Source organism: Carassius gibelio, chromosome A11 (genome assembly GCF_023724105.1).
Source record: "Carassius gibelio isolate Cgi1373 ecotype wild population from Czech Republic chromosome A11, carGib1.2-hapl.c, whole genome shotgun sequence".
NCBI lineage: Eukaryota > Metazoa > Chordata > Actinopteri > Cypriniformes > Cyprinidae > Carassius > Carassius gibelio.
The window spans coordinates 6,289,369-6,306,812 of NC_068381.1; the positions used below are offsets into that span (position 1 = coordinate 6,289,369).

The following is a 17,444-nucleotide window of genomic DNA, read 5'->3' on the forward strand; positions in this document are numbered from 1 at the left end:
GTATATAGTATTATGTTGCAACATATAGTATATAATACTGTGAAATATTATTACAATTTTAAACGCTCTTCTAATTAAATATATTTTAAAATGAACTTTATTCCTGTGATGATAAAGCTGAATTTTCAGCCTCATTACCCCAGTCTTCAGAAGGCATCCTAATAATTATTGATCAAGAAACATTTCTAATTATCAGTTTTGAAAACAGCTGTGCTGCTTATTGTTTTTATGGAAACTGTGATACATTATTTTAAAATGCTTTGATTAATAAAATGTTTGTCATAATTGATTGTAAATAGAATTGTCACTTCCAATCAGTTTAATGTGTCATACTGACCCCAAACCTTTGAGCAGTGGTGTTTAAGTGTAAATACAGCTTGATAATGTACATTAATCCTGTCGTTATCACAAAATAAACCCTTTCAGAGTGATAAAGGACTCCTTCTCTTCATGTCTGGGCCCTGTTCACCCTGTCTGGGTTTATTTTGTGATAATGACAGCCTGAGCGAACATTATCTCTTAATGTGTTTATATATATATTGAGATCAGTTAGGACCAATGCAAATGACCAATACTTTTATTTTTTTATGTTTTTTATTTTTTGTGCACTTTACACAGGATTACGGACAAAGCTTTTCTTAAAAAAATAATAATATAATAAAAATAATGTCACAACTGTAGTCATATGTACCCAATAATATCATTACAGACAATGGGCATTCTGCTTCCAGATTTCGTTAATGCCGCAAACTGGTAGAAATCTGTGTCCAGTTCATTCAGGCCTGTGTGAGATTTATAGAAGAACGGCGTTTTGTGCTGTACATCAACCTGGCAAGAAAATCGTTTGGGAGCCACAATTGATTTGCTCAGTTTTGTAACATCTGACGACTTTCTTCTCCCATCGGTGCTCCGTGAAATCCCAGCTATCCTGCGTTTGACATTTACTAAGAAGTCTTTAGCGAAACTGCGTCCAGAACTGTGCTTTTGTTCAGTCTGTTCGGGGCATTCTGGTAAGTCCATCCAGTTCTGAATGAGATCAGCAAAACTGTTGTCTCCCAGCACAAGCGGCTGTCTGTTACGTCCGCGCGTCAGTAGCGATGTAGTCCAGTCGTCAGGGTCACTTGCGGTCTCAAAGGATGTCCAACTTTCCAGGCAAGCATCAGAGGTGGACTTAGGACGCACTTGAGTGTTGGGAGGCTGGTTGGTGCGAAGACACGCAGATGAAGATACTCTAATGTTTTTGGTGCGCCGTAACACCACTCCTTCATCCTGCCAGGAGGCCTCAGAGTAGCCCGAATCAAACTCCAGACTCCGCTCGCTGATCGGTGAGCTTTCAGACGATGGGCTGTCTGTAGATGCCTCCTCTTCCAAAGAGCTAGACAGACAACAGGCAGAGTCGTAACTGCTCGCCTCACTGGCGTCGCTGATCCTCAACCGTGCTCGCCGTTCCCGTTGGGCTATCAGCTGCTTACAAGCACGCAATCTCACTGGAGGTCCAATGGGGGGCGCTGCACAGCTCCGCCGCAAATGTTTTAGATCCTGCAGGGATCTCATCATATAACGCATCTGTTCCCGCAGACAGTCACTTGACTCCTGCAGACACAACTGCAAAAAGACAGAAAGACATGGTAAGACTATTGGGTGCAAAATTTCAGAATAAAGTTTTTTTATGAAAACATTCGTACTACATCTTAAAAATGCATTTAATTTTATTATAATAATAATACATATATTTTAATATATATATAAAAAATTGAATAAAATATATATATAAAAATTGTACTACATTTAAAAAGTGCTTATTTTATAAATATGAAAAAAGTGAAAGTGATGAGACATACACCCAAGTATGGTGACCCTGACCATAATCGGAATTCGTGCTCTGCATTTAACCCATCCAAAGTGCAAACACAGAGCAGTGAACACACACCGACCGATGAATGCACCTCATGTGCACTCACACCCAGCTATCAAAAGGATGGATGACTACTACCCTCGTATCAAAATCAGTTGGAATAAATAAACCTTTTACTAGCCACACCTGGAATACTACTTTTCAATAAAGTAATTACCACACCTTCGATCCATGCCATCTGTGCACAAATATACACATAAATCATAATCATAAAAAAACGGAAGAGCATAGCTTACTGATTTGAAATAGTGAATCAATTACTTTGCATTAAATAGTGAAGGTAGTTTGCAGGTGCATAGACATTAAAATCTACATATCAAAAAGCCATATCAAATAGTGTCTAGAATTCTCAAAGTGAAATTGTAAACAAAAAGTTAGACCTAACTCAAAAACAATGGTACTGCAATGTTTGGTGTTTTAGTACTATGTAATTGAGAGATTAACCAAAAACCCAAATGTCTTATAACTGACCAAAAACAGCACAGTACTCCAGTTTCATTTGTCAATTTGTCATGACATTTCTTCACAGTAACTAATCATTTGCAGCACACAATGTAAAGTGATGTCCAATCAGTGCAGTTTGACTGAGTAAACACAGTCCTAATGATTGTGGAGAGGTGATGATTTGAGGCATGCTTACCATGATTCTGAAATTATGACAGTCAAATCCACAAGTTTAGATGCTCCTGAAACAGAAATGAAAGTTTTATAAAACGTTTTGCAAAAGGAAATAAATAAAGCAAAATAAATAAATAATTTACTTTTTTTTTCTACATTTGAAAAACTGGAAAAACAAGACATTAGTACTTGTGTCAGATAAAATCAAGCAGGATGCAGTTCAAATGTAGAATCGAGTCTTGGACTTACATTTGTTGTGAGACAAAAACACCATTCAGAGCAATCCAGACTGTAGATGCGGCTCTTGTGACTCAAACTCCAGATCATGAGCCCCTCACTGCAGACAAACGCATATGTGCGTCTGTGTCATTCCAACACTCGCGTCTCAGCCAATCACAGCGCAGCATCGCAGCGCCATCCAATCAAATCATCTCACCGGGAGCCAATCAGAGCTCGACTAAAATCTGAGCGCTCTTTTCCTCCCTCTCAAATTATGAGTATATTCAAAAATGCCAAAGCACCACAGACAATATACAATTTTATTCAAGACGAAATTCTTGTTTGAACTGCTTGAAAATAAAATCTATCTATCTATCTATATGCGTGTTTTTTTCAATTTAACCACTTAAAGTCAGCTTTATTTCTGTAGTGCTTTACATTTCCAAGCAGCTTCACTATAAAAATATAAATATAAATACTGTATAAAGAGAATGACTGACTATCTATCTATCTATCTATCTATCTATCTATCTATCTATCTATCTATCTATCTATCTATCTATCTATCTATCTATCTATCTATCTATCTATAAAGAAAACGACTGATTATTTATGTATTTTGTTATTATTTGCGTACTTTTAATCGATATTCCTGCCTGTTGCAAATGTCTTTAAATCGTGTGAAATGTTGAAAGGTGCATAATAACAAGAGTCACAACTTAATTGATGCCTTACTCTTTATTTGATTCTAAAAGTCATATGCTTGAAATAAATCTATACATTTAAGCAGACATTTGTGCATCATTAAAAGAAAAAGCTTCACCCTAAAGCCTAAACTGATAATTTGAGAATCCACTTCATTTTTCCATCTTTATTTATTTTTTTTTTTTACTTGAATAAGTTAAAGCTGCTGTTCCAAAGACGCTTCTAATGCTGCATGTAAAGAGTGAGTGGGATCCACGGCGTGTGGAGCAGCGTCCTCTGGTGGTCTGAGAAAACACTGCAACGTTTGCGAATCGATTCTTTTGAACTTTTAGGTATGATAAAAAACGATTTTTTAAAAATGATTCATTCAAATCCCTTCATTTATATCACAAATATGGTTCATAAAATGAACTTAGTTCCGAGAAAATACTATTTTGCAATGCAATGAAACACCAACAAAGCCTCCACATGGGTTTGATGGCACTGTCGAGGAGTTTATTGTAATTAGAGAAAAATCTTTCCATTTCCATTCATGTCTCCATTCTTTATTTTTTCCCCCATTCTAATCTGTGACAATTGCGGCAGCTCGACAAATGCGGCAATTGTTCCAGGATAGTTAGATTCAGTGATTTCCCGTAAAGGGAACGAAAACGATAGGCACGTTAACTTTGGCAACGATAACACAAATACAGCACTTTTCAGGGAACAACGTGTTGCGTGAAAGGGGCTTAATAAGTTGTGAGGACTATCAGGCACACACAAAAACATGACATGGCAATAACGTTGATCCTTTTGTGATGCAAACCTGAAATGTGGCCATCTAATTTGCATATAGGAAAACGTGTGAGCAGTTAACTAAACAAGCAGCTCCAGCCATTGTGTTTAGGGATGGCCACTTTATCCAGACTGTTCAAGTGATTTTCCTGAAGCAGTAAACTTTAATGTACAAGGTTAAGCACATCCTTTCAGTAACCTGGGCATGTCTTTAAGATGCATTTCTTTATTTGCCTTCTTCAAACAGAAACAACCCAACTAAATTTATATCTTAATATTCACAATGATAATAATATATGGGTCTACAGTCAGTTTGTTCTTCACCTCTGTAAAGAGTAAGGACAAAGTTTGACCTAACCAGATCTTAAACTTCTTCACATTAACACATCTAGTAATTCACACTTCCAAACAATTAAAGGAGTACAAAAACATGCTCAAATCTCCAAATCTATCAAGAGAGAACTTCATTTCAACTTGACCTGCACTTTCTAAACTGAGGATTACCAATGTTTGTTGTATCATCTTCTTATCTCTGTCAAATAATTCACTTTGTACAGCTTAGTTTTACCAATATATTATAAATTAAATCTAAGCCATCTGGTAGTATTTGTGTTTAACATTTACATTTATGCATTTAACATGCTTTTATCCAAAGCAACTTACAGTGCATTCAAGCTATACATTTTCTTTTTTAACAGTTAAATATTTAATTTTGATTTGTATATATGTATAGTGCAATATTTAAAAATGTAATGAAGTGTGATTTTCTAACATAAACATAATTTTTTTATGTCCTTACAACCACTGGAAATAAAACAAGTATGTTTTTATTTGATTTTATATGTAATGGACTTATTTTAACTTATTGTGGTTTTGATATCAATCCAAAATGTATTCATGTTCTAGAATATATTATTTATTTTACATTACATTTAGTTCATCTGAACTGAAAAAATCCATATTTATGGCATTTTAATTTCAAACCATTGCTTCCGTCCAGTATACCAATCCATAATAACATGTCCTCTAGTGTTAACTCCATCCTCTGTTGTCCGGTCACATCATAATCCACCAACATATTGTTTTAGAGCTGCTTCTGCTTGTAAACAGTCTGTGATCTGTGCATATTTCTCTCCTGATTCAGACCAGATTTCTTTTTAATGGAGAAAGCAATAGTATGAATAGAGGACCCGTGTTTAGCCACAATTTACTCATCCCCAAATTGACCTGTGTATATTTCTTTCGTCTGTGGAACACAAAAGAAGACATTTTAATTATTCATTTAGGCATAGTAAGGGGAAAATGCAATGGAAGTCAATGGATCCCACAGCTGTTTGGTCTAAAACATTCTTCATAATATCCTATTTTGTGTTCAACAGAAGAAATGAATGAATTCTGTTTCCACCATCTATAGGGATTAATTCACTGACAAACAGTAATTTTTTATTTCAATTGACAAATTCACATTCAAGCTATACATTCATACTGTATGACCTTACATGAACTAAAAGGCATTTACAATCTATATAAACTGCTGTCAAAAATGATCCCAATCCATTTTCCTTCCAGCTGAAATCCAGATCCTGGGTCAGCATCACTCCAGTAAATTAGTTTGACCCTCAAATTGTGGGTCTATTGGTGCTGTCCGTCCCAGAAGATTCCGGAACGTGGGATCATCATGGTGAATGCAGTCCATCGAGACTTGCACTTTAAGTCCTTCAGTAGCCATCTCAGGAGACTCAGGTTTCGCCATTGAACCAGTCGGAGATGAGGTCATATGGATCACTCCAATTTAAATGCTTCATAAATGGTCCATTATACTCAAAACATAATTTTAAACAATTATTCCAATTGCCCTCCACAATAATCACATTTTCCAGCTACATCGGTCCTGCTTTTTCAATCTGTAGGACAGCTGTACCTGGGCACAGAACTGGATTTGGAGGAAAAGCATAATTACATGATAAAACTTCAAGCTGTGGGTTTTGACCAGGATGTAGACAGAACTAATGGACTGAAGCTACTGACATCACTGTACAAGTTCAGGTAGGGCATGTACTAAATTAAGATATACATAACACTAACTTATTAATGCTTGAAGCTTTAAACTTTAAACCACTGTTTCTAAACTCATACAGAGCCAAGATTTACTTTGGATATGGAGTGGTGACCCAACACAGAACAAAGAAATAAGAATGTCCTTAAAACTTGTCTGAAATGTACTACAAATGTGTTACAAATGGTTATTGTACAAGAGTAAACAAAAATGTCCTTAAAACATTTGTTAAGTATTGTATTAAAGGTTGGGTAGGCGATTTCAAAGCTTGTATCATGTCACTGCGATCAGAACTGATTACATGTAATATGGATTACGTAATCCGATTCCAATTATTACATATTTGTAATTAGATTAAATTACATTTTAATCAGACTACAGATTACTTATTTATAGATTAGCCTATGTGATTACATATTGTAAACAATAGCAATTAATTATTCATAATTTACAGATTTTCCCTTATTTCTCTTTTTCATCTTTTAAATGCTGCCGTCTAAAACAGCCTAGTGCTTATACACTCAGAAAGTCTTCTAGTTTTGTGGGCATTCACCCAGAGATCAGTCTTCAGTCAGGCGGCTAAACAACATTTGACTGCTCCAAAAGTTATTTTCAGGTTTAAGAAGTGTTTCAACAGAACATCGACTACTGTTCATTTTTATTTGAATTATCACCCTGTAGGTTATGTATTTCAATGCCTTTGGAAGGCTGATGTCTTCAAACACGTTAAAATTCACAAATTAACACTTTTTCTTGTCATTTTTTGTTATTAGAAGTACACCTGTGATTTTAAAATAAATATTTGAATAATTAAGTATTATTTGCATGTTACTTGATTCTCTGAACTTGTTATGGTCACATGACAAATGTATTTCATTTTCTCAGTATTTTTTTTTTTTAAATACTTTTAACTTCTAGGTAATATAACTACATCAGCTAGAAAACAAGTACAGATGATGACGTGGAACACCAAATTAAGACGCGGATGCGCAAGAAGCTGAAAATCAGCTAGACGCGGCATTCAAAGACATCAATCATCCTTTGAAGTTTCTTAATCAGTTTTAGTAAGCTACTAGTTTTTATTTGAATATTTAAGATCTGTCGTTCATTCTTTGGTGTAGACACGGATCTCATTGAGCTTCTAGCTAATGACAGGCGAGCTCGAATTTTTTTTACAGTGGTTTCTCAGGTTTATGTTGCTGTTCTTTTTTTATTTGTGATCTTTTTAGCACACAAGCTAACGGTGAAAGGACTGAACATCCATTGGCATCAAATCACAATGTTGCTAAACCTGTTTCTGAGAAGTGAGATTATGTAGATTTAGTTGTAAAATTGATACAATGCTGTCATTTCACAAAGCAGTCGTTAGATGGCAGTCTGTCCAAAGTCAGCATACAAAAGTGCATGATGGTCAAATCTTCCACTCTCTAATCCCTAAATTTAGTTCAGATCTCAAAACAGTATTTTCCTTTCATTTCATTGTAGAGGTTTTTTATGGAAAAGTCCCAGGTTAGATTACAGCATAAGAGACATTTCCAAATGAATGTAATTATATTTTTGAGAAGCATATGTTCTGAACATGGTGATTAATTAACCAGAGATGATTTTCCACAGTAACAGGACTGTTACTTGTTAAATTCAGCAGTGTGGCAGAGATGTTGGTTAGAGCCTCGTCTTCCTGCGATCTGAGCTCAAAAAAGAAATGAATCTCAATGTTCTTAAATAATTAAGTTAGTTAATGTTCTTTCAGATCTCTCCAGGTAATGGATAGCCAAAATCAGCTAGAGAACATTATGTTAAAATTAGAAAATGTTCCAGTTGATGCCCTACAGCAAGCTTTTAAATGTGTATTTAATTACTGCGATTGGATATTAAATGAATTATTCAACCACTGATGTGAACTTATTAACCTCCAGAAAAGTACACTTGAAATAAAAATCACAGTTGGCACAACTTCATCTAGTGAATGAACTTTTATTTAAATTAAATCATTATATAGGTCTTTCAAAAGAATTTTTTATCTTTACCAAAAAAAAAAAAATGAAACAAAAACACTACCTTTTCTTTTCAATTAGATTTCCATTAATTACTATTTTTTCTTAGATCATGTGAAAATTCTGGAGCAGAAATGTTTACGAACAGTAGAACAGGACAGATGGGGAGAGAATAAAGTCAAGGCACAAACAGAATACTAGAAAGAAGAACGGGAAGATAAAGGAGAAGGAAAAAAGACTGTTAGATACTGCTATTGTACATACTTTAAATATCAGTTACATATCAGCAGTTCTTTCCTCATTTTTTTTTTTGTGCTTTTTATGTTTTATTATTTTTTTGTTCTTATTCAAATGTATTCTTAAAAAGGAATGTTACTCTGATGTGAACTGATAACTTGTATTGATATATTTGCTATCTTCTATCATGCAGGACAACTTTCCGTTTTTCTATCAACAAGGTCGTCATGTAAACATCATAAAAAAGCGCTTTCCTTTTTCAATCATACCTTATATCTAACACCTGTTGGTTTTTAAAAAAATAAGCATTATGCAATTAAAAGTTTAATAAAATTTGCACATCATATTCCCTAGAGAAAAGTGAAAGGATCGTATAAAACATTTTGTTGCCTCTGCTATTACTCTGAAATGAACAAAAGAAACAAATTAACAAAAGGAAAGAAGACAAACAAAAATGGACAAAGGATAATACAACAGTTGGTGATTTGTGGTCAAAGCCCAAGGAGTTAATACAGATATTAAATGTCAAATACAACGCTGGGACAGTGTCGAGAGGGCGGGAGAACAGAGGCTAAGGTCGTTGGCAATCGTTGAAATCGTGTCGGGCTCCTCTGAGCTATCAGTCATCGTATGGAAACAGGAGTCGCTCAGGACGTATAACACCCCAACTTCCTCTGGTCATTAAAACTGTTCAAGTAATCTGAAAAAGGAAGAGAAATAAGTTACGAGTAGTTTGGAAACCAAAGTAGTCCAACTAGGAGGGACGCTCTGGTTTGAATGTTTATTCGTACCTCAACTCATCTTCCTGTTTTCATGCTCTAGAAGAGCCCACAATCCTTCAGGTTGTTTTTGATGATGACGTCGGTGACAGCGTCGAAAACGAACTGAACGTTCTTCGTGTCTGTGGCACAGGTGAAGTGAGGGTAAATCTCCTTCGTTTCTTTCTTCTTGTTCAGGTCCTCAAACTTGATGCGGATGTATTCGGCGGCCTTGTCGTAGTTGTTGTCACCTTGCGAGAGAGGGGAAACACAAAGCACAATGAGAAAACCGTAGGGAAAGGGAGAACAGCGCATTCATACTGATCACTAAAATGACACGTGACCTCTTCCACTTGATCGATATCAGTAAAGCGGCCTGTCCTATGTTAAGACTGATGTCCCACGCACAAGGCTGCATGGGATATAATCAATTGCTGCCCTAATTTAAATAAACCCCTTGATGAACACGAAGTGAATAGCCTCACAGAGGCTGGACATACCAGAATAAAACCGGTTTAGATTGGTCTGATTTTAACATGGAAAATGTGTACATTTTAAAGAGAACATGAAAATGGCATTAGAAACATACTTCACATCTGTAATGTGATGCATTTCTAAATGTAAGTTAATATTCAGCTTGACAATATTATTGGTTAAAATATTTTTTTTCCCCAGTCTGTACAGCCCTTGGTTAAATTAATAGTTCACCTAACAATGAAAGCTGCGTGTTTGTAAGAAACAAATCCATCAAGGCATTTTAACTTTCAATTGTTGCTTCAGGCCAAAACAGTCTATAAGTCAAAGTTCAAGCCTATGAACTATAGTTTACGAACTATATTGCTTGGCAGAACAACTGTTTTGTCTGATATATTAATATCCATAATTTCTTTATCTTTATTGCACAAAACACCAGGTACCATTATTAAAGGTCCATGGAGAGGTCCATATTGATTTCTTCTGTCTTTAATGCAAAGGTAAAGCAAGAGTTTGCGAGGTATTGAACGGCAGCACTCAAAAGCACTCCTGGAGCACTTGTGCACTTGATTGAAATGATTTATTGGGTGGGTGGTTGTTTTATAGTACCTGTGTACTCAGGGAAGCAGATGGTCAAGGGGCTGTGTGTGATCTTCTGCTCAAACAGATCCTTCTTGTTGAGGAACAGGATGATGGAGGTCTCGGTGAACCACTTGTTATTGCAGATGCTGTCGAAGAGTTTCATACTTTCGTGCATTCGATTCTGTATTGGAATTAAGAGATGTGTCAATATTCAGGAGCTTGACCTATTCTGATGAATGACGGCTTGAACTGTAACGCAGCTACACCACTGTTCAAAAGTTTGAGGTTAGTAAGATTTTTATCCCACTTTTTTCAGCGAGGATGCATTAAACTGATCAAAAGTGACAGTAAAGATTTTGAATTTTTAATGTTACAAAAGATGTCTTTCAAATCAATACTATTTTTAGTAGTTTTGTTATTCATCAAAGAATCCTGAAAAAAAGTCCAGCCACTATATTACTTAGTTATGACTTAATAATCGACTAATCTGGGGTAAAGCGGGTCTCACCATTTCTTCATCCTCAGCCAGCACCAGGTCATACGCGCTCATGGCCACACAGAAGATAATGGCCGTCACCCCTTCGAAACAGTGGATCCACTTCTTTCTCTCTGAACGCTGACCGCCAACATCAAACATCCTACACAGAGACAGCAGACCCATATAAATGGTCAGCAGTATAAAAGGACATATCTTTAAGAAATCAATGATATGTCAAGGTGAAAATTTGCTGATTAAACAAATAAAGCAAGTCTGATCAGCCAAACAAGCTTATTTAATTTAACAAGAGCAATAATGATATAATAGGCAAAATAAGTGTTTAATATATCATACTGCCATCATTTTCTGTCATGTCAATCCAAATACATAGAGGTTTCATCCATAAATTGTCAAAAACAAAGAGAAAAAACACCTTGGTCCCTTTCGACATTCCTTAACGGCAGCACACAAGTTGGAATATGTTATGGCAGAGAGAAAGATTTTAGGAAACGATAACTTCTATTTAAATCAGTTCTTTAGTAAAACTCATTGTACTGGCTTAAAACACTTGCAAAATCATTTACTAATATATGGTACAAGGTGAATGGACTGTTTCTAAGCTCTATTACTATTTTAATGCATTTTTTTTACAGTGATATTTCTAGATTTATAAAGATTTAGAACAAATAAAAAAAAATGAAAGTCACATGGTTTAGAAAAGGCCTGAGGATGTAATGACAATAACTAATTTTACGTCATTTACAGTTTACTAGTTTCCACAAATCATATTTTCCCTGGAGTTTGTTTTTGTCGACTGGAAATCCGTGGGACATTTTTAATGCAGAATGGTTGAGTTGCTGACTCAGTATTAGTGGGAGATTTACTATGCCCCTTCTTCTTTAGGTCTGGCCGTTTATGTGTGTCACTGGCATTTGTTGACCTTTGAGTCAGGGCTTTGTTTCTATGGTAATGGACAGGTTTAAAGTAGGATGGGTGAGACAGGGTGGGAGGATGGAAGAGCTCGGGCTTCCTGTCTATTGCAGGAGTCCTTCATTTCTGCCTGTCACACGCTTGACTATATAAACATGTCGACCTGGAAAAGACGTCATTGGCATTTCTAGGAAATTCCGTAATTATCTTCCCTCTTATGTGGCTTTTGCTTTTTTACACACGATACATAATATGATTTACATAAGATGAAATAAAGTAATAGCATCTTGGACAGCTGGCTTGTGTTTGATCTTTCTAAAGGTTGGGCTGACATTTCTTCTGTAGATTAAAGCAGACGCATTCAAAGAGAATCATTCCAGACCAGTTTAATCCCATAAACTCTCCAAACCGAACGCCCTCAACAGGTTTAAGGGAAATTAATCCCAAAACCTCATGATGGCACAGAATTAATTCCTTGATTCCAGTGAGGGCTAGAGAGGGTGTTGCTAGCTAACAGATATAGTAGAGGCTGTTAGATTGGGCAGATGGGTTGTTTAAAATGTAAATGTGTCAACATACGTTAGCGTGCATACTAGAAAGTGTGAATAAAATCTGTTAAAATCAGAGCGAGATAAAGACATCTAGTGCAGAGAGGTTTCTCACTTGAAATGCAGGTCTTTGAAGGTGAAATGTGTCTCTACGATGCCAGTGGTCTTCACTCTGGTCCTCAGCACGTCCTGCTGAGTTGGGATGTAGTCTGCTTTAGCTATCCTCTCCATGTCATTCAGATAACTGCAAAGGATGGTAACAAAACATTAGCTTTTAAAAAAAATACATTTCTTTCTTCTTTATAACACTGTATTTCATTGATGTATTTGCAAATTTGCATCCAAATATCCAGACACACTTTAGGTATGCTCACTATTGCATAAAACTACATCTTTGGTGTCAAGAAGCACCAAATATGATGGCATCCTTCCTAAATATGTAGGAAGAAATATAGTGTGAAAAAAGGCTTAAAAAAAAAAAACACAAAATAATTGCCTTTTATATTATATACTATGCTAAAGCCAAAGCAATTTATGAAAATGTCCATTTACTTTTATATTAAGCATTTATTTATTATATTATAGGATGAGGCTGCAACAGTGACGATGCAGATTTTCATTCAGCTGCCAATCAAAGGCTAATGAAGCCTCACAGTAACACAGGATCAGCTGTGTAGGCAAGAACTCCTGCCAGCAACACTGAATGTTATTGCTTCTCCTAATGCCGTACAATCCCATTACGACACAACTGTACAGCGAAAACTAATCTTAACACTAAAGCATACATTTTTTTTCTAGAGAACAGTTTGCGTCTAATGAATCTGAGGTGAAATGAAGTGAACAAAGAAGCAAGTTCTTATGCATGTCCACGACACAGCGGCGGTGGCAACAGAACTACAGCGAGAATCAAAGTTCTGCCTTCTTTCTTTGCATAAACATTTGGGCAGTGTTATGCCAATCTTCCAAAACAGTGACGTAGACAAGGGGGCATGTTTAAACGAGGTGTCTTAGGAGGGCATGGACGACTCTTAACTTTTATTAAGAAGATCTCTTTGGGTTTGGGACTTTAGTCTGTGCAACTTTAGGGATCTTATCTATTCACAAACAGCTTGTAACACTCCAAAGAGAAAAGGAAAACCAGAAATTGCACAATTGCACATATGACCCCTTTAAATGTCAAAAGATCAAGGGAATTTTTCAGTTCATGACCCCTTTAATGTCTACCACACAAACAGAAAAAGCAGTGTAAAACATTTACAGAAGCCACAGTTTTTACACACAACTGCTCCAAGGCTTAAGGTCTTTATGATTTGTTCATGTTTTTGAAAGCAGTCTCTCATCATCACCAAGGCTGAATTTATTTGATCAATACTACAGTAAAAACAATAATACTGTGAAATATTATTAAAATGTAAATCTTTGGATTTTAATAAATTTTCAAATGTAATGTATTCCTGTGATGCAAAGCTGAATTTTCAGCATCATTACTCCAGTCTTCAGTGTCACATGATTCATCAGAAATAATTTTAAAATGCTGACTTGGTGCTCAAGAAACATTTCTTATTATTATCAATGTTGAAAACAGCTGTGGTGCTTAATATTTTTAGGGTTACCATGATACATTATTTTCAGGATTCTCTGATGAATATGAAATTCAAAAGAAAAGCTTTTCAATATTTTTGAACAATGTAAGTGTCTGAACTCGGTTGTCTATGTGAGGGCTTTCCATTTTTATTCACTGTATTATTATGAGCTAATTATAATTTTTATATAGTCTGCATCTCTCCTCAAGGAGGTTTTGCTATTCTTGTCAATACAGTCATGTTAGGCTCTGTTTTGAGGTTGGAGAAGCAGTGGCGGCCTCTGTAAAACCACACTTCTCTCCACCCACACACACACAGGCCATAAACCCTCTCACATAAACATCTGCTGAACCCAGCAAAATCAACAAAATATTATGAAAACTAAGATTAGCACTCCCTCTATCCTTCCATAATCTCTTTTCCCACCAGCAAATGACATCATCATTCATTTCCTATTTCAAGTGCAAATTGACCGTGATCCCCTGTGAGGGAACGCTCCATCTACCCCAGATTGATTCTGAGTGTATCAAGCATGGGAAAATTCATGGAAATCCTGACCCAGGCCTTCCCTCCATTTATTAGCAATTGGTTTCTCAACGGACTGTTTACTGTTTGTGGCAGAGATTCTGCTCCATTTGATGTATCGATCTGATCCTGCCTATTCTCATCACACATTATCATCTTTCAGTCCCTTTTAAATTTAAAGGCACTATTGAGTAAGTTACAGCTTTGTTTTGGCCCTCATTTAAAGAGGAACTCTTATTATTCTGATCTATAGCAGAGCAGTTTTGGTGTCTATAAAAAATAAAATAATAATAATTATATTAGAAAATGTGTTTTAATTTCTAAAAAAAACAAAACACCAATGATGTGGTAAGGTACCACCCTGTTATATCTCTAAATGCATATTTATCCTCTGCCATGCTGAGCATTATGAGTTATTACATTTGCATACCATGAATATTGACGAATGGTCATTGGTCAATATCTTTCTGCCCAATAATGGAGAGAGAGAACTCACTATGCAGCGGAGTCATTGAGCTGATACTCTCTGGCGCGGGTGAAGCAGTTCTGTACCCCTCCATCAGCCCACAGTCTGGTGACGACATTGGACAGATCCTCTGGCAGGATGCCCTGTTCCTCTGCCGGTCCGGCCAGGGAAAACAACTGACGTGCATCATCCTATATAATAAAGGAATAAACAGATCTATTTGAAAAACGCACATTAACACTTAGTATGCATCATATGCAAAAGTATTAGGCGTGCGAGGCAGATTTATTAAGTCTAACCCATTTAATCAACTATGAATAATCTGCAATATGAAAATATTACCTCACAGCAGCTGGAAAGTAACTCAGAACTTGCTACACATTAATCACAATTACATTTTAATATTTTTAAGTATTTCTAAAATTAAAAATAATAATATATATTTGAATAAAAAAAACAAGAAAAATAATGAAAGTAACAATAATAGATTATTATTGTTGTTGCTGTAATTTCCGGTTAAACATTGTTTAAACCCCAAAATGGTAGCACTTGTTAGTAAACCTGATTTTAGTCAATATAGGTAAAAATAAATATTAAGTGTCCCTTTGCATTATCTATACATCCATTATCATGAGGAGAGACTGGTTGTATGGTGGCATTCTGGGAGGAGGGATATTCTTGTGGTTGTTGCTGTGTGAGCACGTGTGTATGTGTACTGTGTGGGGGTGACCAAACAGGTCAAAAGTGCAAAATACAAATGTGAGATGCATCCCCTGAGACAAAAACGCATAGGGAGAGAAGGAGCCTATGACTAGCTCTCACCTCGTGATTCTACGATCACATCTCAGACTGGAGTCTCGATCTGTTTTTGCAGCCTGTCTGTCTGTCTCCCACATGTTTCCCTATGTGCTTCTCTCAGAGCTACAAAAATAACCGTCTACCTACATATCTGTCTCTCTCCTCCTAGAGTGCATGTTGTAGGAATGGAGCCTCACGCCAAACCCCTCCCACCACGGAGCTGATCTAGGTCACAGGAAGTCAACCCTGGGGTGGAACATGGGAGCCATGAACAGAAGTGATGGGCTGAGAGACCGACCCTGTGCTTCAAGGAGATGTGATGAACTCTTAAACTGTGTGCTGCTGTAGATTGCAGACATCGTTAAGGTGAAACAACACGGTGTTTCACAATTTAAAAAGTTGAATAGCTTGTAAATTCAAGGAATGTTTGAAAATCTCCTGAAACAGGAATACTGTAGGTTCTTTTACTTGGTGGTGGAAAAAAGCCAACTGATATGAACAGAGAGAGGAGAGGATGGTTACAGGCCTTTTAAAAGATTTATGGCCTTAAGAGAAGAGAGAGCGAAATAGAGAGAGAGAGAGAGAGAGAGAGAGAGAGAGGAATCAGCCCCATGGGACGTGGTTTTCCACATGTCTAAAGCACACTGCTCAAACTCTGACTTATGGTTAACACATGCACTCACTCATACGATTTAAAAAGGTACACTGGCCGATATTCCACTTCCTGTCTTACACACAGCACTGGGCACTCAATGCTTTTGATGAAGTTAAGGAGTAAAGGCTGATTTATACTTCTGTGTCGGACCTACTCCATAGCTTATGCATAGACGCACTCCCTTACACCGCACTCCCTTACATGCACCTCTCCAAAAAATAGCCTACGGCGTAAAGGCTGAGGCATAGGTCTGACACAGAAGTATAAATCAGCCTAAACAGGATCAAATCAAATATAGGTATGGTCAAGATGGTGGTTTGTGAGGTCCACTCTATTCAGAAATTTAACCTTTTTTTGGGGGGGGGGGGTATAAATGGATAATGTCTCTACTGCCTTACAGAAATCCACAAGGTCTGCAGGGCTGCATGATTTGGTGAGAAAAAAAAAATCTAATTGCAATTTTTTTTCTTGATATATAAATAAAAATATAAAATATAAGAAATATTACTACTGTAATGTTTAGCTGTAATTTAATTGTTATTGTCAGTGCGATGACACCAACACCAAGACTGGCTTATACTGTATGTTTCCAATTTAATTATTAAAGCAGTATAAAATTGATTCTGGAAATCATTAGTCTGATAAAAGCATGTGTTGATCTGTATATATACACCAAGGTTTAATAAATTAATAGATTTTAGCCTTAACAAGATGTTTTTACGAGGCAGTCCTCAACCTAAAATGAGTCTGACACCCTTGATAAACAGCTCACAAATGCTTCTGACTGGTTTTTGGTGGCCATGACCCTAATTTAGCTTAATTACACAGGGTTTTCCTAACACAGACTAGTTATTGAGAGGAGCCACTGACTTATTAGTTAGAAGTTTTGCATCTCTTACATCAAGTGCCTCATAAATGAGAAAGAAAGAGAGACACTTAAGGGACTGTCTCTAACATATCTCGCTCTCACTAATTAAATGTGATGGAGAGATGTTGTTAGCCTCTCTAAAAGCACTTTACAGCTCTATTCCCAGAGCAGAGACACAATAACCCATCTCTCCCATCACCCGTCTAATTAAACTGCTGCTGCACACTGAAAATAAACCGCATGTGTTGGTTTAAAGGAGCC

General features: G+C 36.4%; 2 protein-coding genes across 3 annotated transcripts in view; both read right to left on the reverse strand.

The window, feature by feature from the left end:
* Nucleotides 1-565: 565 nt before the first annotated feature.
* Nucleotides 566-2,899, reverse strand: LOC128022161 (PAK4-inhibitor inka1-like). The gene is made up of 3 exons (XM_052609451.1): nt 2,783-2,899; nt 2,556-2,601; nt 566-1,605 (listed from the first exon to the last, which is right to left on the reverse strand). Exons 2-3 carry the CDS (start codon nt 2,556-2,558, stop codon nt 682-684), a joined length of 927 nt encoding a protein of 308 aa, XP_052465411.1. The 5' UTR covers nt 2,559-2,601; nt 2,783-2,899; the 3' UTR covers nt 566-681.
* A 5,346-nt stretch (nt 2,900-8,245) lies between these two features.
* Nucleotides 8,246-17,444, reverse strand: part of LOC128022163 (guanine nucleotide-binding protein G(i) subunit alpha-2-like) — a 50,268-nt gene continuing 41,069 nt past the window's right edge. For both annotated transcript variants that reach the window (XM_052609452.1, XM_052609453.1), the window contains 6 exons: nt 14,893-15,053; nt 12,404-12,532; nt 10,841-10,970; nt 10,360-10,513; nt 9,310-9,527; nt 8,246-9,218 (listed from right to left, as the gene is read on the reverse strand). In XM_052609452.1, coding sequence (XP_052465412.1) covers nt 9,337-9,527; nt 10,360-10,513; nt 10,841-10,970; nt 12,404-12,532; nt 14,893-15,053 — 765 coding nt within the window. In that variant the 3' untranslated portion in view covers nt 8,246-9,218; nt 9,310-9,336. The remainder of the gene's footprint in view (nt 9,219-9,309; nt 9,528-10,359; nt 10,514-10,840; nt 10,971-12,403; nt 12,533-14,892; nt 15,054-17,444) is intronic.